General features: G+C 46.8%; 1 protein-coding gene across 1 annotated transcript; it reads right to left on the bottom strand.

The window, feature by feature from the left end:
* Positions 1 to 105: 105 nt before the first annotated feature.
* Positions 106 to 26,844, bottom strand: LOC125345449 (protein SDA1 homolog). The gene is made up of 13 exons (XM_048337605.1): positions 26,494 to 26,844; positions 24,716 to 24,820; positions 24,144 to 24,242; positions 21,679 to 21,789; positions 20,443 to 20,514; positions 20,256 to 20,356; positions 18,456 to 18,513; positions 17,353 to 17,427; positions 16,037 to 16,138; positions 14,370 to 14,433; positions 13,445 to 13,548; positions 4,846 to 4,933; positions 106 to 164 (listed from the first exon to the last, which is right to left on the bottom strand). The coding sequence occupies exons 1-13, from the start codon at positions 26,842 to 26,844 to the stop codon at positions 106 to 108; spliced, it is 1,389 nt and encodes a 462-aa protein (XP_048193562.1).
* Between the last annotated feature and the right edge of the window lie 1,001 nt (positions 26,845 to 27,845).

The raw sequence follows: 27,845 nt of genomic DNA, 5'->3' as shown, positions 1-27,845 counted from the left end.
AGGGCCTGGCTGAACCATCACACTCCCCTTGAAAAGAGCAGTCAGGGCTCCCTCCTTCAGGAGGCCTGGCTCTCCCATGCATGCACACCGCAGTGCATCCTGGGATTAGAACGCCAGGCTCTGCAGGCCAGTCAGCATTTCAGCAGCCAGCTTAAGGTTCTCATCTATAAAATGGAGCAATTATGGTCCAAATAGTATTAGGCTGCTATGTTCATGGGCAGGGCACCAGATGCTGACACCTGGAATCCTAGTTACTGAAGAGGCTGAGATCAGGAGGATCACGGTTCCTGGTCAATCTGGGTAGAAAAGTCTAAAAGGTTTCATCTACATGGAGGGCAGGGAGTGCCTGCGAGGTCAGCAAGAGCAGGAGTCTAGCATAGGTGAATCTCATTCATCCACTTCCCAGTCCACTTCCCAGCCTTTCTTTCTGAGCCTCAGTATCCTTATCTGTAAAATGAAAACAATCATCTCTGAGTTCCATCCTTCTGAGGATTGTTAAGAAAATTTTAAAAAATAGTTGAAATGATAAATAGGAAAATGCCTCAATATGTTTAAGGAGCATTATTGATGAGAAGGAGCACATCTTGACTCCAGGTAGCCTTTGTTGTCCTGGACTTTTTAAAATTTTCTGCCTGAGTGAACACCTGTCATCCTAGCTACTCAGGAGGCTGAGATCTGAGGATCGTAGTTCAAAACTAGCCAAGGCAGGAAAGTCTAGGAGATTCTTAGCTCCAATGAACCACCAAAAAGCCAGAAATGGAGCTGTGGCTCAAGTGATAGAGAACCAGCCTTGAGGAAAAAAAAAAAAAAGGTAAGGGACAACACTTAGGCCCTAAGTTCAAGCCTCAGTATTGGCACCAAAAACAAAATAAAACCCTCATCACTTGCAGAAGCCTTTCCAGATCTCCAGTGTGGTGTCTCATGGGTACAACACTGGGCTGGTCCCCTCTCACAGTGGGAATTACTCTTATGTCCTGCCCTGCATGCTACAGTGCTGTTAACTCATCTGTCTCCTCTACTAGACAGGCAGCAGTTTTGTTTTGTTTTCACACAGTACTCCCCCAGATTTAGCTTGGGTCCAGAACAAAATTGTTGAAATCAATATAGCTAGAACTCAGATCAAAATGAGAGATGATGCAGTCAAGTAACAACAGGGACCACGTGCTCATGCACTGGTATTCAAGGCTACTGGTGGAGATCTCTTAGTCAGGTGAGTGGCTTTAGTTAAAGAACACATACGGGCAGTGGGATCTGTTAATCCTCCATGGAAGAGAGGATCTTTTCCAAGAATTAAAAAGGAAAGGAAGGAGCCAGACAAGATTAAGACAGTTATCCCTGCCTCTGGAATCTCTCAGTGTGCTTTGCTGATGGTAGCACAACCCCAGTCTCTGCCTCTGTCTCTGCAGGGCTAGTCTTACCTGCAGAGTTGTGTGGGATTAAGGACCCACTCTATTCCAGCAGGGCCCACCTCTTAACCACATAACTACAATCACCCTATTTCCAAATACGGCCACACTCTGAGGCACTAAGTCTTAGAATTTTAACAGATCGTGTGTGTGTGTGTGTGTGTGTGTGTGTGTGTGTGTGTGTGTGTGTGTGTGTGTGTTGTTCTGTGCTGATCCTGGGGCTTGAACTAAGGGCCTGGGAGCTGTGCCTTAGCTTTTCACTCAAGGCTTGCTCTCTACCACTTGATCCACACCCCCACTTCTGACTTTTTGGTGGCTAATTGCATATTAATTGGACATTCCTGCTTGAGCTGGCTTTGAACTGCGATCCTCAGATCTCAGCCTCCTGAGTAACTAGGACTACAGGTGAGGGCCACTGGTGCCCGGCTTAACAGACCTTATTTGAAGAAACAATTCCATCTTTACCCCTCCGTGGAAGCTGTGGGCCTAGGGACTGTGTCACTGGGATGCAGCCTTTCTCCACAAGAGACCCACCTTTGGACCCACAGGACAGTCACCCCAGCTGCAGCAAACACCTTCCCCCAACACAGTTAACAGGGGTCCACATTTCCAAGAACAAAATCTAACCCCAAAGAGACTCTCTTGTGCTTATAAAGACCATCTGAATTACATAACTGTAACCCCACTTCACCTTTATTAGAACAATTTAAAAAATGTTAAGAACTAGACAGATTCTCATGCAGAGACACCACCCACCAAGCCATGTAGGCCAACGGGAGGGACAGATTGATGCTGATGGACAGTTGTGATTAAGAGGAAGCCCCCAGTCAAAGCTCAGGCCAAGGGCTGGGAAGATGGCCTAGTGGCAAGAGTGCTTGCCTCCTACAAATGAAGCTCTGGGTTCGATTCCCCAGCACCACATATATGGAAAAAGGCCAGAAGGGGCGCTGTGGCTCAGGTGGCAGAGTGCTAGCCTTGAGAGGGAAGAAGCCAGGGACAGTGCTCAGGCCCTGAGTCCAAGGCCCAGGACTGGCCAAAAAAAAAAAAAAAAAGCTCAGGCCAAGAACTAGCTGCTCCTCCAGGAAGCTCATCCTTCTGAGGCCCCTGATATCACCAGAAGAGACAGAAGCACAGGAATGCAGCCTCCTGAGGGAGACCATGGGCAGTGTCTCCTAGCACCAAGAGCAGAATGGCTTCCAAATGACATACAAGGGAACAGCAGCACACAAGAGTCCTGGGCAGCCAGGCATCCATGGCTCAAGCTATAACCCTAGTTACTCAGGATGCTGGATCCAAGAATCATGATTCAAAACCAGATAGGGAAGAGAAGTCCAATTAACCACCATAAAGTCAGAAGTAGAGTATGGCTCAAATGGTAGATTGACAGCCAAAAGCAAGAAAAGCTAAGGGACAGTACCTGGGCCCTGAGTTCAAGCCCTAGTACCAGGATAAATACACACACACACACACACACACACACACACACACACACACACACAGTCTGAACAGAAACACAGTAATCAGTCAACATACTGAGCACCACTATCTGCTTATCTTTGCTATGGAAGCAGCAGTACAAAAGACAGATATGGTCCCAAAGCTTATGGTGCTTACAACCTACTGAAGCAGAAAAACAAACATGTAAACAAACAAGCAAGATGAATTCTAGTTAGTGCCAACTTGCTATATGGATAATTCACAGACAGGTTGCAGAGTGATGAGAGAATCCCCAGATGCCAGCTCCAAGAGATGCCTATCAAGCCAGGTGCCTGTGGCTCATTTCTGTAATCCTAGCTGCTCAGGAAGCTGCTATCTAAGGGATCACGATTCGAAGCCAGCCCAGGCAGCAGAAGTCCATGGGACTATTAGCCTCAATTTACCACCAAAAAAGCCAGAAGTGGAGCTATAGCTCAAGTGGAAAAGTACCAGCCTTGAGCAAATAAGTTCAGGGACAGCACCCAGGCCCTGAGTTCAGGACCAGTACACACATAAAAACAAACAATAGGAACAACAAAAGGCTGTCTGAAGTGACACTGGAGCTGAGAACTCCACACACACACACACACACACACACACACACACACACACAAAATGAGGCTGGAGGTGTAAGCAGGGACCAGACAAGGCAGGGGATTGAACTTGAGCAGCAGCTGCAAGGCACTAATGAGTTTCAGAAAAGAGATAGGAGACTGATTTTATTCATAAATGCTTTCTCTGGCTGAGTGTTAAGAATGGACTGAGATTCCAGCAGAGGTGGGGACAGGAGCTGGAAGGCTGGAGCCAGAATCCACGAGAGCTAGGATAGGCTAGGAGGAGGAAAAAGGGTGGAGTCAGACAATGCCAGGATAAGACTCAATGGAGAACTCAGAGTTTCATTGAGTGTCCAGGGCTGACTCAGGAACATTAGAACTCACTCTCCCCTGTCTCACACAATGTACACATAAGGAAACTGAGGCTCTGCCAGGCCAAGGGTCTGCCCAGTCATACAGTTCAGGATGGCCCCACTTCACAATGTAGGACTTCTTCCACCAGGAAGAAAGCAAAAGAGAGGTTGGCAAACAACAATCTGCGTTTGCAAATAAAGCTTTATGGAAACACAGCATATTCAGGTAATGAATGTACTGGGCATGGCTATATTCACACTACAGTGGACGAAGTGAGTGGCTGCACTGGAGACTTATTACTATCTACAAAGCCTAAATTATGTTCTGGACTAACAAATCACAGACAATACACTGGCCAGAAGTGTAAGGTTCACAGGGTAGACCTTGGGGATCCCATCTCCCCAGCCAAAGGCTCACCCTAGTGGCAGTTCTGCTGAGAAGGCTCCTTCAACATTGCTTAACTCTACCAAGGATAATGACAAACACACCACAAAATCCATGCCACTAGCCTTGTACAAATTAAGTTCTATAAGCATTTCCAAGAGACAGAGATGAATTCTACCTGCCAGGATAAAGGAAGGAGACAGAAAGGATGAAGAGGTAGTACCCAAGCAAGAGGCCCTCTAAGTCACCGTGGGCCATAAGACATTACCTAAGCCCCTAAGCCCTGCTGAGCTAAACAGAGTGAGATCCCCACCACTGGGGTCTGTTCAAACCAAAGATGGCTGCCCATCTAGCAGGGAACAGGTTAAGAGAGACAGGACAAGGGGCAGTTGTGGGTTCCAGAATGGTAGCTTATAGCCACTACACACACACACACACACACACACACACACACCCCAACACCAACTGGGAATGAGGGGGAGGGAAGGAGTGACACAAATACAAACAGAGGAGAGATGGTTGAGAGCAAGGTTGGGGTGAAAGAGGCACACTTAACACCACAAAGAGAACCCCACAAAGCCTAGGCTTTTCCTGCCCTTTAACTGCTGCAGAGTGAAAGAGTACAAAGCCTGGCGATTCAGGTTAAAAGTAATCAAATGTCCCTTTAATACCTCTGGCATGGCACCTGGCAGCCCTCTTAATGTGGCCCATGTTCACTGGCAGAGCCTTGGTGGCGGGAGCAGTCAGCTGTGTCGCCCACTGCCAGGGGAAAGCAGAGAACAGAGGGAAACTGCATTGGGAAGGGAGGGAAAAACAGGCAGGAGCACAGGGACCCATGAGGGACACCACTGGAAGACCCTCTTCCCACCACCACCACCCCTGATGAGGAGATGACTCACCCCTTGCCACAGCCTCTGACAACTGCCCCAAGGAAGGGCAGGTGGGGACAAGACTAGGGCAAAAAATGGACAAGCCCAGCCCCTGCCCCCCTTTTATCTGTGACAGTCCCAGGGCTTGAACGCAGAGCTTTGGGGCTCAAAGCTAACACTCTATCCACTTGAGCCACAAGCTCCATGTCTGGCTTTTTTTGGTGGTTCATTGGAGAGAAGAGTCTCCCTGATTTTGAATCTTAGATGCTCAGATCTCAGCCTCCTAAGTAACTAAGATCATAGGCTTGAGATAGGGAGTCACTGGGGATGCCCAGCTGCGGTCTTTGGGGTGCCTCTGAGGCTCCCTCTGACAAGGAAATGTAGGAAGGACCATTTCTGCTTGGAAAGCTGTCTTCTCTCCCATTTCTCTCACATCCTAACACTCTCCCAATCACAGGATGCACATTCTGGAGTTTTCTGACATGCCAGGAAGTCCAAGGCAGAAAACAAAGGCAACTCTGTTACCCACAAAGTAGCTCATAAGGCCATGGCAGCTCTCACCTTAGCTGGACCAAGCTGCCTTAGACACAGAAGTCCTCAGACGCAGAGGCCTAGAGACAGAGAGAAAGAAGCAAGGGAAATGGTTTCTGCATTAGAGCAGACATCAGAATATAAACTTGAGTGAGCCAGTTCAGTGGCCAAGGACAATATACTTATTTTTCCAAGCAATCACTTCTTCCCCTGGAAAGTGTATTGATCTTCGAGTCAGAAGGCTCTGGCTCACTGCGCTGGCTTTGTGACGGTGTGTCACTCAGCTCTTTGAACCTCCGTTTTCAAAGCTATGGGGGCCTTAAGAAGGGGCCCATAAGCCTTATCCTGCCTCACAGAGAACCTACTAGAAGTGTGTAGGTAATAAAGTAGAGCTCTAAACCCAAATGTCTCCCACTGCTGGCGGGCTTCCTCAAAGGGTGAAGCATCCAGGTTTGAAACCACAAAGGGTGGCTGGTATTGCGGCCCTCAGGAGACCTGAGGCCTCTCCAGAGGAGTAGCTGCTACCCAGTCCAGCATAGTTAGGATCCTAGAACCTGAGTCCAGCTGCTCACTTTCTGACTTCCCCCTAAAAGCAAGAAATAAGAATAGGTCCTAAAAATATATCAACTCATCCAATGTTATGCTACTGGCAATTTACTAACATGTAAAATGAGAAACATCCAGAGGGCAACAGTGGCTCACATCCGTGATCTCAGCAACTCGGGTGGCTGAGATCTGAGCATAAATGGTTCAAAGCCAGCCTGAGCAAGACAGTCCATGAGACTTTTACCACCAAAAAACCACCAAAAAGAATAGAAGTGGAGCTGTGACTCAAGTGGTACAGTGCTAGCCTTCAGCAAAAACAAAAAAGCTCAGGGACAGCATGCAGGCCCTGAGTTCAAGCCCAGACACACACACACACACACACACACACACACACACACGACATCTAATGAGTGTCTCAGGCCTGTAATCCTAGCTATGCAGAATCTGAGATCTGAGATCTGAAGATCAAGACTGAAAGCCAGCCCAGGCAGGACTGTCCTTGAGACTCTCTCCAATTAATCACCCAAAATCCAGAAGCAAAGCTGTGACTGAAGCAATACAGTGCCAGCCTTGAGTGAAAAAGCTAAGAAACAGCAAGCACCTAGACCCCGAGTTTCAAGCACCAGTACCAGTACAAAAAATAAAGACATCCCATCATTAAAGGTCAGCAGTGGCTAGGTCATATAGAACTTACCTCTAGGTTACAACCCAAAAGCCGCTGGTTTCCAACTTCTGTAGGAACTTGCATGTAAGACACTTTTTTATGTGAAGATCAAATGAACTAATAAAAAAGATCTCTAAAGAAAACAGCTACCAATAAGATAGTATTAATAAACTAGCCAGCCAGCCAAATTACTGACCAACAACAGAAGCTGCTCCAAGAAGAGAATCATTAACTTCTTGGTAAAGTTAGATGGCAGACGGAGAGACCAATTATTTCACAAATAAGACATGGACGCACATACACGTTTTCACTGTCAACAGCCGACCTAGATCAATACTCAGGAGGAAACTGGCAAAAAGGAACCGTTTTCAGTTGAGAACACACAATACCCCAAAGCAGCAGGAAGTCGCTCTCACAAGCCTCCTTCCAGATGTTTCCAACCTGTTCTCTTTATTTAAGAAAATGCCCTTCCCCCAGAAATGCCAGCAGGCCCCCACCGCTGTGCTAAGCAACCTGCTTCCCGAGATGCCATCTGTACCCCACAGAAGTGGGCCACACAGACATATGACCCTGGCCAACCAGCGCTTGGCTCCCACGCAGCACGTGGCCCAGGCTCTAATCACTGTCCTGGCACTGTCGCTAGGTACTGGAAGAGCTTTCTGGAGTCAACAGCAACTAGCCTGAGAACTTGGGGGTCCTGGGTTCTCAGCGATCATCTCCTCCAGCAACTCTTTGAACCCCAGGGGGAGGACGGGCAGTTCCTCAGACATCCATCCAAGGCCAGCCATGTGGCAGCTGCCCCCACGCGGGTGGACGCACACTGGAGCATCTCAGCGGAGATTGCTCCCTAGCTGAGTGCACTGGGCGCATTACTTCACCTCTCAGCAGGGTCCCCACCACTGGAGCTTAATCTCACCATCACCGGGACACTAGGAAGCCAAGGGTTAACTTAAGCTCATTTGGGGGAGAAGAAATCTGACACCCCATGTGTATGTAGGTCAGGCATGGAGCTACCAACCAACCCTGACTGGGCTTGGAAACTCAATTGGGATAGTTCACAATTCTACTCTATTGTCCTTCTGTCTGTGCCAGCTTATTCCCGACCCCCACGGGGTCTCCACCATGCCACTCTTTCCAGGATGGCCCTTCCCCACTTACAAGGCCACGCAGGAAGGCACAGACCTACCCTAGAAGGGTGACATTATAGGTGGCACAGGAAACCAAGCCCAGGAGCTCTGCCAGTCCACAGAGCCCACAGCAGAGGGACTCAGAACGGCATGGCCAAGGCCAGCAGGCCCCCAGCCCTGACATGTCTGTGACATCTGACCCAGGGCCACTGCCCCCAGGCACCACAGAGCCCTTTTGGTGCTCACCAGCAAGACTGGGAGCTCCAGACAAAGGTACTCCCCAGCACTCTAAGGCGTCTGGGGAGAGTGGAATGGACCCCTGGGGAAGGAGAGATCTCTCACAAAGAAGAGGCTCTCTGCAGGGCCCTCAATTGGATTGAAAGATGGGATCCTTAGCCTACTACAGACCGGCCCTTATTGCACTCCAAGGATCTAGGCCCAGGAGGCTCCATCCTTAATAGGCTACCTGGAGCTTCTGAAGCACCCTGAAGCTCAGAAAGAACCATTCCTCAAAGCCAGGCTTCCTGCCCAGCCAGCTCCAACAGTAATGAGCACCAATTACTCTTCTCTCTCTCCCTCCTTTTCCTCGTACTCAGCAAAGATGTCACAAAAAGTGACACAAAAAGAGCTGAGGTAAGTTCCTATGGTCAAGAAGTAGTGTCAGAGTCAGGTGCCTGTGGTTCATCCCTATAAAACCTAGCTACTCAGGAGGCTGAGATCTGAGGATCATAGTTCAAAGCCAGCCCAAGCAAGACAGGCTGTGAGACTCTTTATCTTCACGGAACCACCACAAAAGCCAGGAGTAGAGCTGTGGTTCACATGGTAGAGAGTTAGGGGCTGGGAATAGGGCTTAGTGGCGGAGTGCTTACCCTGCATGCATGAAGCCATGGGTTCGATTCCTCAGCACTATATAAACAGAAAAGGCCAGAAGTGGCGCTAATGGCTCAAGTAGTAGAGTGCTAGCCTTGAGCAGAAAGAAGCCAGGGAGAGTGTTCAGGCCTTGAGCCCAAGCCCCAGGACTGGCAAAAAACCAAAACAAAACAAATGGTGGAGAGCTAGCCTTGAGGGGGGAAAAAAAAAAAAACCTAAGGCAGAGCAACCAGGGTCTGAGTTCAAGTCCCAGTACTGATACAAAAACAGGAAACACAGAAGTGGCACCTGGGAAGATTAGAAATCCTTCTGAGCTTCACGATAGAATCATATGAAGGGCTCTGGGTCACCATAGAACAGTGCTCCTTCAAACAGCCCCTGGAAGGGGCTCTGATCAGAGGAGGCAGCTGAGAAAACGGAGGCTCAGGAGAACTAAAACAGCCAGCACCTCCTGAGGCTAGCGTCAGCAAGCATACCGGCTGCAGATGGCAGGCTCTCTCTGAGTGCTGAGGGTATGGGCTCTCCCGAACTGGGAAGCAGAAAGGGACCCCAGGGATCACTTGAAGTGCCAAAAAATCAGGGTGAGGAATGCACAGAAGGCTCTGCACACACAACCTCCTCGCTACAACCAAAATCAGACTGTGCCTGTCCTCCCCTGTTCCCAACCCTGAGCCTGCCCCAGCGCTTAACCTCAGAAAGCTCATCTTCCATAAAGGGGCACCCTAGGCACCCAGGCACAAGCCAGGCCCAGCAGCACTGCCGACCCCTTGATTGTTCTGTAGCTAATAATGGAATCTGTACCCCATGTTATGTATGTTCAGGGTTTTGCTCTGTGACTCATTTAATGCGCCAAAGAAACCCCCAAACAGTTCACATTATTTTCCATTTACAGATCAAGACATCCAAGGGCAGAGGTCAAGTGACTTGCCCCCACCCCACAAGTCAAAGCTAAAGTCCTATACACGCGCTGTCCCCACGCACGCACTCAAAGTACAAGGACAGGGGAAGGGTGAGACAAAGGGGCTTCTTCAAGCTCACAGCGTCTCCAAGTGACCTCACAGGCAACCAAAAAACATTCCGTCACAGGATAATGGTCTCTCCTCTGCTCAGAGATCTTCACTCCTACAGAAGATCACTGCAGGGGGAGGAGGGGAGAGCAAGTGGGGAGACGGCCCGCTGTCTTAGTCAGATGTGGAGGAACCAAGTGATGGAGGGTCTGTGTTGGGTCAGAGACTCAACAGGCTCAAACGCCAAGTCCACCCTAAAAGGCTATGCATCCTGGGTATAGTACCAGCATTTCTGTGTGCTTCAGAAGAGAGCCACATGGAGAGCCAGCTACACATGCATAAATACACACCCACCCACCCACCCACCCACTGCAAGTGGAATTGTTTATAGCTTTCCTCTAGCTTCTGAAGTACGAACACTCCGCCTCCTCCAGCTAGAAGGGCCAGGCTGGGGGGAAAAAAAAGTGGAAGCTAAAAAGACAGAAGTTCTTTTTCAGCTCAAGAGATTTTTAGTGAGCTGACTTGTGTATGGTTAAGCAAAGGGCAGCTCTCGGGACATCTCGTCGGGGGAGAGGAAGGCAGCCACAGGATTGATAAGCTAATAATCAGTGAGGATCGCTTTCAACTACTCATCTCGAGGCGACAAGGCTGGCAACCCAAGCTCCCCCACCCCCACCGCCATGAGAAACTGAGGCCCATGCAGTTAGCCTTTCAGCCCCAAGGATGTCAGAGAGTGCCGATCTACAAGATGCAGGCTCAGTGCTGCACAAAGATGGTTGGTCCAGAGTGGCAAGGAGACTGGTCTTCTTTGGACCAAGTCCGGTCCCCATGATGTCAGCAGCGCTCTAGAGTGGACATCTGTCCGGCTCTTCTCAAAGTATCTTTCCCACCCACACAACCAGGAACAGCCAGATTCTTCTAGGTGTAAATGTTCTTTCTATAGGATCTGGGTGGCCCAATCCCACCCCTAGCTCTAAGGTACGTTAACTCACCCAGCACAGCCCACCTTCCTGACGGGTGATTGTGAATGAATCTAACCTAATGAACACATCAGATCCAAACTGGACCAATAAGATTTAAACAGATCATGCTGAGATGATAGGAAAAGACATTGATTCTCTTTTCTATAGAGGTAACAGAGGCAGATTCTCTCTTCCAGGATCTGAGTACGTATATAAGGTCAGAAAGAGTTATCATATTTTACTACCACGGGGGGCGGGGTGCAGAGTGTGGAGTGCTCAGTCTAAAATAGAGAAAGTCAGAACCAAGAGAGCTTAGGGGAGTGCCACAGACTTCTGGATCATACCATAACTGAAGCTAACTAGAGTCCCAGGAAGCCTGTGTGTCTTCTTCCTCATTTAAGCCCGCCTGGCTCAATTCATTCTGTTACTTGCACTAGATAGTGGGGTGGCCCTATTTTCCATGGATAGCAGCCACAGTGCCACGTACCACACTTTTAACTACTTTCCTGTTGAATCTCTTTGCTACCTTCAGGTTATTAGGCATGGTGATTCAGAAGTGTAATCCTAGCTACTGAGGAGGTAAAGATTGAAGGATCAGAGTTTGAGGCCAGCCTCAGCCAAAGGAAAAAAAGGTTGAGAGAATTCATCTCAACCAATGACTTGAATGGGAATGTTTGATATCCCAGCTATGAGAGACGCACAATGACTGGACATGGTAGTAAAGCACCTGTCTATCTTTCCCAGTGATACAAGGAAGCAGAAGACTCATAGTCCAGACACAAAATGAGATCCTACCTCAAGAATAACCTATACAAAATGAGGCTGGAGGCATGGCGCAAAATGCCCAGTGCCTGCCTAAAAATTAAAAAAATATATACAAGTAAAGTCAATAATCCTAGCAACTCCAGAGACTGAGAGCAAGAGGCTCACAGTTCAAGGCTAGCCAGGGCAGAAACGTTCAAGAGCTCCTATCTTAAAAAATAACCAGCAGGGCTGGGGATACGGCCTAGTGGCAAGAGTGCCTGCCTCGGATACACGAGGCCCTAGGTTCGATTCCCCAGCACCACATATACAGAAAAACGGCCAGAAGCGGCGCTGTGGCTCAAGTGGCAGAGTGCTAGCCTTGAGCGGGAAGAAGCCAGGGACAGTGCTCAGGCCCTGAGTCCAAGCCCCAGGACTGGCAAAAAAAAAAAGAAGAAAAAAAGAAAAAAGTAAATCAACGAAGAATAAAGGCAGAGTTAACCAAAACAACACTCTTGAACACCTGTCATTTCGGCTAGTTTAGAGATGGAAGCAAGAGTTAAATGTCAGACTACTAGTCAGTTAAGGGCTAGAGCAGACCCTATTTCAAAACCACAGGGCTGGAGAGAGCCTCTAGCAGGAATGAGGCCCTCAGTTCAATCCCTATTACTTTTGGAAAAGGAACAAGAAAAAAAAAATCAACTCTGAATAGCACTAACGTAATCTGACCACCAAAACACTGCCAGTCTTGATTGTATTGTCTACTAGTCCAGCTACCTTGTAGGAATTGCTCTCCATATTTTAAAGAGAAAATACTCACTTTGGAGCCTACTTACGTAAGGGTCACAAGAGTCCAGTTATAAAGGAAATGGAAACGATTAGTTTCAAGAAATGAAACCTTGGTTATGCTTTCTCAATGTTCTTCATATGGAAATAAATTTATTTTTTCCACTTCAGCCACAAAACAAAACCCGGTTGGGTCATTAGATATTTCTTCTAATGGTTCGATATAAAGATGGATATCCAGCTGTTAAAACTCCAATATTATTTCCTTCAAACTACGCTTAAACCACCAATCACTTTTGCTTTCCCATCAAGTTCAAATTCAGTCCTGCACTGAAATAACTGCATACATTGACCTGGTGACCCTTATGGAACTACAGCCACAGAGAAAAAGCAGTGAAGAGGTAGGTTTTTCTTAGGAAATAACCATGTTCCTGTGTGTGCTTTCACTTTAAACTGGGATGTGTGTATTTACTAGCCGACTTTCTTACTTTTCAGACGAAGCAAGGTGGGTGACGAGGTGGGTGATGAAGCGAGGTGAGTGAAGGGAAAGGGACAGGGAATGCCAGGAGGGAACCCAGGCCTTGGGCATGGTAAGCAGCTGCCCCAGAGTCTGACTCCCAGCCCCCTTCCTTTTGTTATTTTAAAAAGCTTAAGGGAAGCCACGTGTTTGCAAATGCTCAGAGCAGCACTAGCCTGTCTAGTGGTTTCTTTTTGGCCTGTAGCTTTCTGCCAGCCCTTTTTCCCATAATGGCAGTGAGTGCAAAAGCAGTGTGGGGCCCATGTGCACACCTCACAAGCACACACGCACCACAAAGGAGCTCTAGCAATTAATTTAAGAGGAGAGAAAGGAAGGATTCAGCTCTGAAAACCTAATTTCCTGCCAGAGACATCTGAAAGTCAGGAAGGCTTTGGAGGGTTAAGTAATGGGCAATGCAGTACAAGTCAGTGAAGACTGGATGGGCCAGGAAAACGGATATGGGAAATAAATACAGAAAACATAAAACAGTAATCCGTAAACTGACTATCCGCAGATGGGAAGGCTGTGTTGTTCTGCGGACTGTACAGGGATGGGCAGTGTAGGGGCTGTGCCACCTAACACAAAGGGCTCCCCTTTCACCAAGCCCACACCGACTTCGAACCCCCACAAGGGGAGCAAAGCATCCAAACCTCGTGAATCCCCACCAATCTGGAGATGAGGTTCATGAGCATCATCTTCACTTCAAACCTCTCCTTACAGCTCTCTAGCTGCTTCAGGAGTTTTTCCGCAAAATCTGGAGAAGACAAGATCACAGAAGTGCTCGGTGAGTCCATGTCCATACAGCACGGCCCAGGCAGGGGGTGGGTGACGAACTAAACCCAAGTGATCCTGACCAGCACCGGTGCCCAGTCACTAAACACACCTCAAGGCGTGTCAAGGTTTTCAGCATCACCACCGAGACTGACAACAGATGCTCGGTGGTCCTGCTTCTGGAATGTGCTTTGAAGACCAGCAGCAGCCTGTTCACCCAGACCTTCACAGACACGTAGCCTCTCAGGCCACCCAAGCCTACTGAGTCAGAATGGGCACTTGACCCGGGTCCCCAGGTGTTTGGTGGGCACATACACATTTGAGAAACACCGAGAGCAGGTTAGCAAATGTATAGACAACGCTTAAATCTCAATGTTCACCCACAACCCCACACCAACCCAATCACAATCCTGGGGTTCAGTTCAGATTTATACATCCTCTAGCTAATTCAAATGGGCAGCCTTGTTTGAAAACTCGGGTTTCCCAAACTTCTGGATTCCACAAACTAGTGAAAGAAAAGACTAACAAGAGACTACCAATTTGCAGTGAAGTATAATGTCTTACTACTTTTGTGTTGAAAATAACACAAATCAGAGACCTGTTCATCCTTATGTTGATATAGACTGGAAATCATTCCTTGACAACATTAATTTTCTACGTCATAACCCAGTGGTAACAGCTAAGCATTTGTTGATTCCTATTAAGCGCTGAGGATCTTATTAAGTGCCTTGACAACCCTGGCAGTGCAACTAAACAGGTACAGGTTCTACCACAAGGAACTTGGATAGTCACGATTCTCTCTACCTTGAGGATCATGAATCAAGTGAATAGCTGAAAAGTTAAACACCTCTGGCTTCTTCTTTTGTTTCTGAAAGAAAGAATGAGAAAACGCTTTCCAATCCAAATGACGGTGATGCTATAGAACGCAATGCATTAACAAAGTCTGCAAGTGAGTCTATTAGGCTACTTAAAAGGGGCTGAGGGGCATGGCTCAAGTGATAGTGGGCTAGTTATCTAGCAAGTACAAGGCCTTCAATCCAATCCCAGCACTACCATCCAAAACAAACCAAACCAAACCCAAAACCAACCAGACAAAAATAATTTCTTAAAATGAAAAAAAAAAAGGACTAGGGTATATATAGTGGTAGAATATATGCTTATTATGCAGAAGGTTCTGAGCTCAATCCCCAGCACCAAAAAAAGAAAATAAGAAAAAAAATCCTAGATCTAAAAATAATTTAAATTGGAAAAACTTAAGATGGTTTTTATCTTTTAAGATTAAAACCTCAGAGCTGGCCTGGTGTTATAACACCTGAAATCCTAGCATTTGGGAGGATACAGTAGAAAAACTGCAAGTTTGAGGCCAACCTACAACATAGGAAGACCCTGTCTAAAGAAAAAATTTTTTAAAAAACCAAACAAAAAACCTTGGGAATGTTCTAGCCATCGGTACTTTTGAGACTTACAAGAATTTGTAACCACAAACATTAAAAAAACACACGGGGCGGGGGAGGAGGGCTGGGAATGGGGCCTAATGGCAAGAGTGCTTGCCTCATATACATGAAGCCCTGGGTTCGATTCCTCAGTACCACATATATAGAAAACGGCCAGAAGTGGCTCTGTGACTCAAGTGGCAGAGTGCTAGCCTTGAGCAAAAGGAAGCCAAGGACAGTGCTCAGGCCTGAGTCCAAGCCCCAGGACTGGCAAACAAACAAACAAAACACATGGGGACAAATGAGTGCTTTTTGGAGTAATTGTAATAAAATATCACATGTACTTCATTCTTTAAATTTTTTTTTTGTTTGTCAGTCCTGGGGATTGAACTCAGGGCCTGCTGTCCCTGGCTTCTTTTTGCTCAAGGCTAGCACTCTACCACTTGAGCCACAGCGCCACGTCCAGCTTTTTCTGTTTACATGGTGCCTAAGAATAGAACCAAGGGCTTCACGCATGCTAAGCAAGCACTCTACCACTAAGCCATGTTCCCAGCCCACATACTTCAGCCTTCAAATAGGACAGGTCTAACAAAGACACCATAAAAGAAACTACTATGATCAGAACAAGTAAAAGTATACTTAATCAAATTTATTTTTTTAAGTCACAAGTTTTGCAGGGTAAGTTTATTTATTCATTTAAAATTAGTGCTTAGACATGTCTCATGGCTCGATAACAACCTTTGAGACATCATTCAAAGTCTAAAAGCCAGAGCTCGGAAGTGGAGGTGCGGCTCAAGTGGCAGAGCAACTGCTGTGAATGAAAAGGCCAAGGGAGAACTCACAGCTCTGAGTTCAAGCCCTAGTACTAGCACTGAAAAAAGTGAGGAAGGGGAGAGCTGGGTCGCCCAAGCAGTAAGTACCTACCTTCCTACGCAGAAAGCAAGAAACCGAGTTCAAACCTTAATACTGCTCCTCTGCCCCTTCAAAAGCTGGAGCTTTTCATACACTATGAGTCCCCTGTCCTTTCTCCAGTCTCACCTTAAGCACCTTCATCGCCTTCTCCAGCTTCTTCTTGTTTTTGGCGCTCTTCTTCCCGGTGGCATACTGAACCAGCAGGTCTCTTGCTGTGGGTCCTTCATCCTAAAGAAGAAAAGGACTTCAGAAAACTGGAAACAAGGAAAATCTGCACGGAAACAATGCATGGTGTCCTTATCTATCAACAGGGGAATACTTCCAAAACTACATTTGTTCTAAAGTATGTAGTGGTTTTTGTAAAGATCTAAATGCGTGAGTACATCTACATATACTGACACTAAGAAAGCAAGCAGTAGCACACATCACTCATACAATCTGGTTATTATTTTTGCCAGTCCTAGGGCTTAAACTCAGGCCTGGGTACTGTCCCTGAGCTCCTTCTGCTCAAGGCTAGCACTCTATCTTGAGCCACAGCGCCACTTCCAGCTTTTTCTGTGACTCATTGGAGATACGAATCTCACGGACTTGCCTGCCTGGGCTGGCTTCTAACAGCCATCCTCAGATCTCAGCCTCCTGAGCAGCTAGGATTATAGGTGTGAGCCATGGCACCAGCTTCATATATACAGTTTTTAAATGAACTGTAAGTGTAAGAATTTATGGACATATGTGCATATAAAATGTATAGGAAACAATATAGGGCGAAAAAAGTCACAGTATCTGGAATTTTTCACATCAATATACATTGCTCACTTAACACAATAAAGATGTTATCTGTCTGGATCTAGCTAGTAAAATGATAACACAACAAGGTAAGTTTATACCTATAAAAAATCTTTCTTTCTAATATTTCTAAAAAGTGTGACCATATCTTTTTTGCCAGACTTGGGGCTGGAACCAGGGCCTAGGCACTGTCCCTGGCTTCTTTTTGCCCAAGGCTAGCACTCTACCACTTGAGCCAGAGCCCCACTTCGGCTTTTTCTGTTTATGTGGTGCTGAGGAATTGAATGCAGGGCTTCATGCACGCTGGGCAAGCACTCTACCATTAAGCCACATTCCTAGCCCCCTGATCATATCTTAAATCTTGGATTTGTCAATTTAAAGCTACCATTATTTCATTTTCTTTCCACACTGTGAGCTTATTTCTATGACACAATACCACCTTAATAATATGGTGGTAGCAATAATTCTAAATTTACATAAAGCCAGTTAAACTGAAGGGATTATGAATCCAAAACTGAAGCAGAACTCAATAAAAAAAATGAGACAAATAAGTTTTTTTTTTACTTGAACAGCTAAAGATTTCACAACATAAACTCAGCACAATAGGAAAACCTGAAGAACTGGCAAATGTCAAAAGATCCCTGTGTGATTAAACCAACCTCAGATTCTGAGTCGCTGTCCTGTTTCTCATCTTCATCTTTCCCAAGGAAGAATGTCAAAGCAGCCACTAATATCTAAAGATAACCGGAAAGTCTACTTAACTCAGCTTCTATCAAAAAACAAATATGTTTTATCTCTTTCTGTTTTTTTGGGTCAGGTGTGGAGCTTGAACATAGGCCCTGAGGCTCTTTTGCTCAAGACTAGCATGCTCTACTTTTCCCAGCTTCACTTGGTGTTTTTTGTTTTTTTCCTTGGGGGGAGGGGTACCTGGGGAAGAAGATATGTTAATTGGAGATAAGAGTCTCACAGGGACCTTCCTGCGTGGGCTGGCTTCAAACTGGGATCCTCAGATCTCAGCCTCCTGAGTAGCTAGGAGGACAGGTGTGACAGGCGTGAGCCACCAGTGACAGGCAGGACAAATACTTTTTTTGGTAGCTTATGCATATATTCGCTAGAAACTGAAGAAATTCAAGGGTGTTATGGTTTCTGCTCCTTCTTCTTAATTTAGATAAGCATTTTATGGTGTCATCTGTCCTTTAAATCTTCACGGTTAGATAGTATAGCTTAGTCAAGCACATTTTTAACTTACACAAGTCCCATGCTCAAGTTCCAACATTACCAGAATTTTTTTTTTTTTTGCCAGTCCTTAGGGCTTATTTTGCTCAAGGCTAGCACTCTACACCACTAAGCCACATTCCTAGAACCCCCAAAAGATTTTTAACTACATAAAATTTGCCAGGTTCTATAATCATCCTTAAGGTCGACTGTCAACTTCCACATTCCCCAAAGTCAGACATTGGAATCCTTCAAATACAAAGATCAAACACAGTCCATATAGCCGTTTACCTGTGCCCATGCCCAACAGAAGCGTGAAGAATCACAGGCAAAACATCAGCAGCTATCACCTACACAGCGTTTAGGGGCTCATAATAATTCTGACTTCTCAAGAATACTGACGACTCAGGCAAGCACAGTAGAAAGGAAGCAAGCAAGCATCAGTGAGCACTCTGCATGCCCACGCCGCTTCTTCCTCCACACCCTCGCCTCCCAGCCCCAGCAACTGACCAGCCAGTGCTTCCACGCACCTTACACGTGGGCTCACCTTGGTGATCTTTGAGAAACAGGCAGTTGTGATAACATTCACGGTTTTGGCATCATTCCTGGAGGGAATCAATGAGCGTTCTGAAGTCAGTTTTCACTCTTTCATACTGCCAGCCAAGCCGCAGACAATGACACAAAGTAACACAAGAAATACTGACATTAACATCGTAGATGGCTAAATCGTGGCAAGCACTCTTGCCACTAGGCCATGTTCCCAACCCCATGCTAAATCAATGAACCACAAGTGGAGCATTTAATTAGACTTTAGCCCACTCACATCAAATGTATAGCCATTAAGATGAAGAATTTACCGATTTAAAAGAATACCTTCTCCCACTCAAGGTACATGGGAAAAAATTTAACACAATAGAAGGAAGACAACTTTGCAAAATTCAGCCTCTAAACTGGTTCAAAGCATAGTTACTGTATGTTAACTAAAAGATCAGGAAGGAGGTGGGCACTGTGGCTCACACCTGCGATCCTAGCAAGGGGGGCGGCTGAGAGCAGGAGAACGGTGGTTCCAGTTCAATGGAGGCAGAACATCCAACAAGACTCCATCTCAACGGAAGAAGTGGAGCCAGCTGGCACGCCCGGCATCCCACATGCAATGGGAAGGGAATATTAGGATTTCAAAATAACCAGCGTAAAAAAGCGCTGGACGCGTGGCTCAGCGGTAATGTGCCTGCCTAAGGTTAAGACATGAATTCCAACCCAGTACTGGAAAAAAACAAAACAGGAAGAAACACCATAAAGTGTTTTTTAAATGATAATTACCTCTAAGTGGAGATTATATGCAATTGAAAAAAAAGGTTTTCTAGGACAGTGAAGAGATCAACGTACACTACACATATGCACAAAAGCAGCATAATGAAATGCATCAAATACTACATGCAAAGGGGGGGGAGGGCCACAGGGCTTTCACCGAGGGAGGGAATCGCTCAAAGTACACGACATGTACTCTGTGTGATAACCTGCAGATTATCATAACGAACCCCCTCTACTACTAACACATGCTACTAAAGCTTTTCTGTCTCTACTTATTCTGCAACAGTAAAGATTGCTCACAGTAAGAAAAGTTAGTAAGAACAGCAAAAGACCTGGGGCAGAGCACTGTACCAATGAGAAACACCACATACTATTTTATACAAGCAGCATGAATCGACTTCAAACTCTCCCAAGTGGCAGGCCAAGGAATACAAGGTTAGGTTAGGAGTTAGACAAATCTGGGTTTGAATTTCAGCTCTGCCTACTAATAGCTAAACTCTTATTCTATTCACTTCCCTTCTGTTTTGCTACTTATAAAATGGAATGATTCTAGACAGTTGTTCTCAACTTGCTCTGAAGGCCGACAAGGTACTACGAAGTATACATCAAAGGTACTAGGACGCGAGGTACTGAGCATCTCAGTACTTGCTCAGGAAATGCAAGTCAATGTTATTAGTTTTCTGTAGTTTTAGTTCTAATTTAATCTATGACAGAGGTATAATGAAGAGTGCAAGATTAATTAAAAAAAAAAAAAAGATCGGGGGCTGGGAATGTAGCCTAGTGGTAGACTGCTCACCTAGCATGCAGGAAGCCCTGGAAGCCCTGGGTTCAATTCCTCAGCACCACATATACAGAGAAAGCTGGAAGTGTCACTGTGGCTCAAGTGGTAGAATGCTAACCTCGAGCAAAAAAAAAAAAAAAAAAAGCCAGGGACAGTGCTCAGGCCCTGAGTTCAAGCCCCAGAGCTGGGCAAAAAAAGAGAGAGAGAGAGAGAGAAAGATCCATTTCTCAAGAGGAAAATGGATGTATCTATTACCAGATGTTTCTTCTGTAAAGTTCGATCATCACATCCAAGGACATCTTGGCTGCAGTGGCATTGCTGTCTCTTAGCATGGTGTACATGAAATTCTGTAACACCTGAACAACAGGAGAAAGAGAAGACTCGATATAATACAATATCTTGCTGTGCAATGCAGCAAACAGGAAAAACAGAAGGCACTTACTATATTCACTTTATTGTTTTTGTGTTTTGCACTTATGTTCTTGATGTCAGTCACAATATGTGTGTATAAAGTCTGAGAAAAAGAAACAGAACATACACATCAACTCTAATCTGACCATGCTAAATTTAGAGCAATGTACAAGATTCAATTTCATCCACTTTCATTCCACCAGAGACCAAAAATAAGCAAACAAGGAAACAAAAAGTAGCCAGAAAGGAAAAACTGCTCTCAAAAGATTAACACAGAATTACCTTATGACTCAGTAATTGCATGAGTAGTTTATATACCAAAGAGTATGAAACCCTTATTTAAAAAAAAAAAAAACAACCAAACTCATTTCCACATCAGTGTTCATACAAATATTCATGGCAACATCAATCACAATGGCCAAAAAGTAGAAATAACCAAAATGTCTATTAATTGATAAATGAATAAACAAAATAAGGTAAATGCAGATTTTTTTAAAAAAGGAAAGTGACTCCATTTACTGAGCACCGAACTGAATGTGGTTAATTCCGGGAATGCAAGTAGCACAGGTTCCATCTACCACCTTCAGCCTGAAGCTCAGCCCAGAAGCAAAGAGACTCTAATGTAGTACTCGTCTCCTCTTACTTTGCTAACCATTTTCAAGTTAATGAAAGTGAACTAATTCTTCCTGCTTGTTGCACAGGGCTGGGATATAGGTCAGTGGTTGAGTGCTTGCCTATCAAGTACAAGACCTTAGGTTTGATTCCCAGCACCACAAGAAATTTTGTTTCATAAGCCTTCAAGCTCCTGGTTTTATACAGGTAAACTTAAAGTCATGGATAAATTTTAATAACAAAAGCTAGTTTTATTGTGCAGAAGGGTATAGAATGAGTACTCATGCCCTGACTGAGTTGTAGAAAGCTTGGGTTCTGGAGCCTGACAGCCAATCAGAGGCGCTGTGTAACCCAGAACAAGTTACTCCATCTCTGTTCCTCAGACTTTTCATCTGTGAAATACTAATGGCCATCACCATCATCCCTTTGTGGGGTATTTGTGAATAAACAAATTAATACACAGAAACCAAGAATAGTATCTGGCATACAGTAGGCACTCAGTAATTAGCCACGAATACCATATTGCATGCACACAATAGTGGAGCTTTTGTCTACTGAAACTATTCTTAATTATAGCCAACGTAAAGTAGAGTTCAAGGGCCTCCGAACGCTACCGAACAGAATGAGATGCAGGAAGGAATGCTTTGCTCTTTACCTTTCGCAGGAGCTTATCATGGCAACGAAGAAGTTCAAAGAAGAGCTCCAGCAAACTTGATGGATTGATGAGGTTCTTATTTCTCAGCAACATCAAAGCTTTGCAGAATGTCTCAGAACAGAAAAAAATCCCCACTAAGACAATGGTAATGTTAATCCAATGAGAAAATGCAGTACAAATATTCCAAACAGCTTTCTGCCTTTTACTAACATGAGGCACCATTTTAAGTAGCAGGACAGTTTCTGGGCAGGGGGTTAAGTGTATTCCTATAATTCTGACATTCAGGAGGCTGAGGCAGCCAGACGAGCTCAAAGCCAACTGGAGCTACATAGTGACACTCTGTCTCAAAAAAAAAGAGGAGAAGCTGGGTTCTAATGGCTCACACAACTCTAGCGAATTCAGAGGCTAAGATCAGGAGGATCCCAGTTCAAGGGTGGTCTGAGCAGAAAAGTTCAAGCGACTCCTTCTCAGTGACTGCTGAGGCCGGTGGGGTAGCATAGTTACAACAGGAAGTTCAATGCAGTTTTACAAGTCAAGACAAGAAGCCAAACACAGGTGACATACCCAGGGAAATACCCAGGCAGGAAACGAGACCTAATCTCAAAAATCACAGCAAAACTAGGCTGGAGGTATGGCTATTCAATGGTAAGAATGCCTGCTTTGCAAGCACAAGGCCTGCGTTCAAATCCAAGTACCATATACAAAGGGAGGGATAACAGTCTCTCCTTTTCCTGGGATCCAAATAAGATATATATCGGTGAGACAGGAATAGGACTGGTAAGTTCTAAGTGAGGGAAGGGCAATGTGACAGCAGACGCAAGTCTGTTTTCTTTTGTGGGGAAAGACCAGGAAAACTCCTCAGCCAAGTGGTCACAATTTGACCAGAAAGTAATAAGGCTCAAAAAGAAGTTAGTAACAAGTACTTCAACAGGAAATTACACCGCCAAGGAAACAGAAACCTAAGTTCGATTCTTACTATTAAATAGGTAAGTTAACAATCACATATTTATAGATTTTCATTTCTCTCACCAAAAAATGTTTTAATTCCTGTCAGCAGGAAAAAGTAGACAGAAACTGAGAAAGGATTCCACAAGTTCTCCCCAAAAAGCAGGAAAACAAATTAGGTAGAAAGAAAAGCCAATATAGCAAATCTTATCTCAAAATAAACATTCATTTATTCTAGCTAGTACTCGTGTTTGAGCAAAGGGCTACGAGCAGCTTGCTTGGTAGGATGGGACTCTACCACTTGTGCCACACCTCCAACCAACACATTAATGAAAAACAAACAACATAGGTCCCTAGACCATTTTGGTCACTTCCTGCCAGCTGTACAAACTTAAGTGGCAAAGTACCTAGTTACCAAGCAAGAGGACCTGATTTCAAATCCCAGTACTACCCAAATAAATAAAAACTGGATACCGGTGGCTCATGCCTAAACCCTAGCTACTCAAGAGACCAAGATCTAAGGATTGTGGTTTGAAGCCAGCCCCAGCAGGAAAGTCTGAGACTCCAATTAACTACCAAAAAAGCTGTAAGCAGAGCTGTAGTTCAAGTGGAGTGCTCGCCTTTAGTAAAAAAGCTCAGGAACAGTGCTAGGCTTTGCATTCAAGCACCAGGACTGGCACAAAATTAAAAAAAAAAAAATAAAGCCTTCTAACTGATTGAGTTTCAAATCCCTGTGTTGTCAAAACTCATGCCTCTATCAGGTAAAAAACTACAGCTTATAACCTAGGCTTGGCTGAGATGGTATTTTCCTTTTGGGCCTAGTTAAATGAATGAAATTCTAGTTACCAGTCATGGTGACATTCGCCTGTAGTCCCAGTTACTCGGGATCATTTGAGCCAACACTGCCAGGCTAGTCTCCAAACAAACAAACAAACAAACCAAAAAACCCTAGAGAAGTATAAAAGTGATACAATTAGGGCTGGGAATATGGCCTAGTGGTAGTGTGCTTGCCTCCTATACATGAAGCCCTGGGTTCGATTCCTCAGCACCACATATATAGAAAAAGGCCAGAAGCGGCCCTGTGGTTCAAGTGGCAGAGTGCTAGCCTTGAGCAAAAAGAAGCCAGGGACAGTGCTCAAGCCCTGAGTCCAAGCCCCAGGACTGGCAACAAAAACAAAACAAACAAACAAAAATGATACAAAAAGCCTGGAAAATGTAAGAATACAGATTTTGCAAGTTTTGAATAGAGGATACACACTTTTGTGATGGCAATTTATCTGTGTGAGAGGCTGCTGTAACGCTGTTGGAAAGACAGGTGTACTCCACTTGAAAATGTCTTAGCTGGGCCGCTTGGACACAGAGCCTGATCCATTACAAGGATCCATGGGAGTGTGCTCTCCGGAACAAGCACACAGGGCAGAGGAAAGATAAGCTCACCGACAATGTGTCCTTGAGGTGACTAGGCTATTACTGCACACATGAGCACAGCATCATTTTGCTAAGCCAAGAACTGCTCTTACCATGCGAAGATCTGGATCAAAGACAGTATGGTTATAGGAGAGAAGTTCTTTCAGCTCTTGAGGGAAGTTACTTAGGTGTTCTGGATAGCAGTGGCCGATCTGTAACAAAGCAAAGACGCTCCTGAAGTTTCCCTTTATCTCTCTCTAATTCAGATGCACAGGTTTAGATGTTCTGCAAAAGTAGAGGAAAAAGCTTTATTTCATAGAAGTAGATGGGTTTGAAGAGCCAGTCTTTCCTATAGGCTAATGTCTCTTAACTATGAGAATACAAGTTTTCTGAAAACTCCAGTTTTTAAAAAAACATTTGTGACACGATTGAGAACTTACTTCTATGATGAATTGGAAGAAGAAAATCAAAGCCTGACAGTTTTGCTCTGACTGGCTTTGTGAAAAAATATAGCAAAATTGCATGACAATATACTACAGGAAGAAAATGAAATCTGCAATAAGGGAAAGCTTTACTAAAACCTGAAGTTTCCACTCTAGAATGGAATGAAGTTAAATATCATTGAAAAAACAGTTGCAGACTGTGTGACACTGAGTTTTGTTTCATTCAGAAATCATCTTCTTACCTGTGCCAGAAACATCACCAGTTCTGCCAGTTCTTTGCTGGGTTTATTCGGTTGTAACTTGAAAACCTCCACATTGGATTTGTAGTGGTTATACTGCTGGTGAAACTGTAGAGAAATCAAATTTAAGTCTGTTATGTTCTACGATATGACTAAGCATAGGATAAAAATCTCCTCAGTAAACCAAGTGTTTGATAAGAGCCTAGAGAAAAAGCTTTGAATGAGTATACAGACATGTTTCTTTTTTCCTCATCTGCATTCTTGCAAGTGAGGTTAAAAAAAAAAAAAAAAACAACAACCTGGGGCTGGGGATATGGCCTAGTGGCAAGAGTGCCTGCCTCATATACATGAGGCCCTGGGTTCGATTCCCCAGCACCACATATACAGAAAATGGCCAGAAGTGGCGCTGTGGCTCAAGTGGCAGAGTGCTAGCCTTGAGCGGGAAGAAGCCAGGGACAGTGCTCAGGCCCTGAGTCCAAGCCCCAGGACTGGCAAAAAAAAAAAAAAAAAAAAAAAAAAAAAAAAAAAACCTAAGCACATCATAGACAACCTGAAGACCCTTTCCTTAGGATCAGAAGATTTGGGTGTTGAGCAAGGAATAGAAAGCAAGAGTCAAAAACTGAAGATTCTGCTCTGCCATTTACTATCTATCTACCTGAGTGACAAAATGCTGTGTGTGTATGTATGGAAAGTATTCCAATCTGCTAAAAGGTAACAGCTAGAAAACATAAAGTATGTATCAACTACAAATACTCTCCAGTCAAAATCTCCCTCTTCTAAATACTCATTAAGCGTTGGTGCTGGGAAGGCAGGTGCCAGCAGCTCACACTTGTAATCCTAGCTACTTAGGAGGCTGAGAGAGAGCTCAGGATCCTGGTTCCAAGTCAGTCCAGACAAAAAAGTCTAAGCCAAAAGTAGAGGTATGACTCAAGTGGCAAAGTACCAGCCCGGAGCGAAAAAGCCAAGGGACAGTGCCCAGGCCCTGAGTTCAAGTCCCGGTACAGGCACAGACACCCATATGCATACATGCGCATGATTTTTATGCAAGCGTTCTAGATATGGATATGTTGGGAGCCAGGGGCATCAGACATTTGGAAGTATCGATCGCTTCCTCCTTCAACTCAGCAGTTGCCCGGACGTTTAATCCTGACATCGACCCACCCTTCGTTTAACGGGGCAGCCAGCGAGCCCGTGCTTGCCAGGTAGCTACTCTTTGCACGTCTGGTGTGTGTTCTCGTGGCTGTGGCTGCTGTTGTGCTTTGGATCCATCCCAGGGCCTTGTGCGTGTCAAACAAGCATGATGTGGATGAGCTACATAGGAGCAGCTTCGTGGGTCATCATCAGCCCAGCTGGGGACGCGGTGCGGGCCCAGGCTTGGCCCTCCGCGCCTGCAGCTATCGCGCGGCGCCCCGGGCCCAAGGCCCCTCCGGCCTCGTGACCCCCCGGCCTGCCTGGCCCCGCGGATCCCCGGGCCCCTGCGGCCTCCCCGGGCCCCTCTGGCCTCCCCGGCCCCCAGGGCCCCTCCGGGCCTCCCCAGCCCCGCGGCCCCCCCGGCCTCCCCGGCACCCCCCCCCCCCGGCCTCCCCGGCCCCGCGGGGCCCCCCCCCCCGCCTCCCCGGCCCCCCGGATCCCCCCGGCCTCCCTGGCCCCCGGCACCCCCCCCGGCCTCCCCGGCCCCTCAGGCCCCCCCCCCCCGGCCTCCCCGGCCCCGCGGCCCCCCGGCCTCCCCGGGCTCCCCCCCCCCCCCGGCACCCCGGCCTCCCCGCTCCCCCCCCCCCCACCTCCTCAGCGTAAGCCGGAGGGTCGCGCTTGATCAGGTTCTGGAGCTGCGGCAGGTTGCTGGGCAGCTTGTTGTTGTGCCTGCTCGACGTGGTGGCGGCTCGCGGGCAAGGACGCCTCCCAGATCCCGAAGACCCGGACGAGCGGACCCGGCCTTCCGCAGCCCGCGCCCAGGGGGTGAAGGAAACCGGGGGACACCGACCTGGACGCCGCCCCCGCCCCCCGCGGCCGCGCTCCCGCCGCGTGCTCACCCCCGCGTGCTCACCCCGCGTCCACCCCACCGCCCTGAAGCGGCCCGACCTTTCCCTCCTGTGCGGGCGCAGGGAGCGTGGCTGGAGGAGGCGGGATCTCATTCCGGGCCATCTTGCGCACAGCCACGGGAAAAGAAAACAACACGCTTGGGCCGCCACCAACCCCGTGCAGTGACTGTTCCTCCGCCCCAGCCGGGCTGCGGTGTTGGACTTCGCCCCGCCACGGAACACTGACGGCCCATGCCACCCGCCCACGGTCTGCCCACGGCCCATCCCACCCGCCCACGGTCCGCCCACGGCCGATCCCACCCGCCCACGGTCCGCCCACGGTCCGCCCACGGCCCATCCCACCCACCCACGGTCCGCCCACGGCCGATCCCACCCTCCCGCGGCCCGTCCCACCCGCCCACGGGAAGCCCTCACCAGCCGCGAGGCGAGCGTCAGGCAGCTGCCTGGGGGAAACAACTGTTTGTTTCCTTACCTGAGTTTTGCCAGTCCTGGGGCTTGAACTCTGGCCCCGGATGCCGACCCGAGCTGCTTTTGCTCCGGGTGAGCCGCCATGCCACCTCCGGCTTCTTGGAGTCTCCTAGAGTTTCCTGCCCGGGCTGGCTTTGGCCTGACCCGCAGAGCTCAGCCTCCCCAGCGGCAAGGACCGCAGTGTGAGCCACGCTTGCCCGGTGTGTTATAAAAAATACCTGGAGTCACCAAAATGTGGCTGGAGAGTCACACGCGAGCCCTTCAGCAAACTTCAATGCAGCATCACGTAAGTGCAAGACACGAGGCTAAGGGGGGGATGCCCTACCTTTCCTGCAGCACTGCGGTTGGAACTCAGGGTCCTGTTAGCCACTTGTTAGGCAGGAGCCACCGCTACAGGTGTACAGGGATGCACAAAGGCCTGAAGGCAATGCTTCCGCACTTACCTGCTTGATCAAGACCTGGGTACATGAGCAAGCCTACGAGGCAGCTTAAAAGAGAGGACTTGAATAAGAGGAAGAAGAGGTCTTGCTTGTTTCCAGAAATAAGAATAGGTTTCATAACGATGGTTGTATTTGAGATATGTCTTGAAGGATGTACGGGGGTTTTTAGATGAAAGGGATACATAG

This window comes from Perognathus longimembris, unplaced genomic scaffold (genome assembly GCF_023159225.1).
Source record: "Perognathus longimembris pacificus isolate PPM17 unplaced genomic scaffold, ASM2315922v1 HiC_scaffold_5664, whole genome shotgun sequence".
NCBI classification, from domain to species: Eukaryota; Metazoa; Chordata; class Mammalia; order Rodentia; family Heteromyidae; genus Perognathus; species Perognathus longimembris.
This window is presented reverse-complemented; position numbering and strand designations above follow the sequence as displayed.

Bases quoted from the DNA above. Each gene is read 5' to 3' on its own strand.
- LOC125345449 (XM_048337605.1), bottom strand. From the start codon at position 26,844: ATGAGATCCCGCCTCCTCCAGCCACGCTCCCTGCGCCCGCACAGGAGG. The intron at 24,243-24,715 runs GTAAGAAGATGA...GCTTTGTTACAG, and splicing joins TGGTGATGTTTCTGGCACAG to ATCGGCCACTGCTATCCAGA. The intron at 165-4,845 runs GTATTAAAGGGA...TCCATTTTATAG, and splicing joins TGCCAGGTGCCATGCCAGAG to ATGAGAACCTTAAGCTGGCT.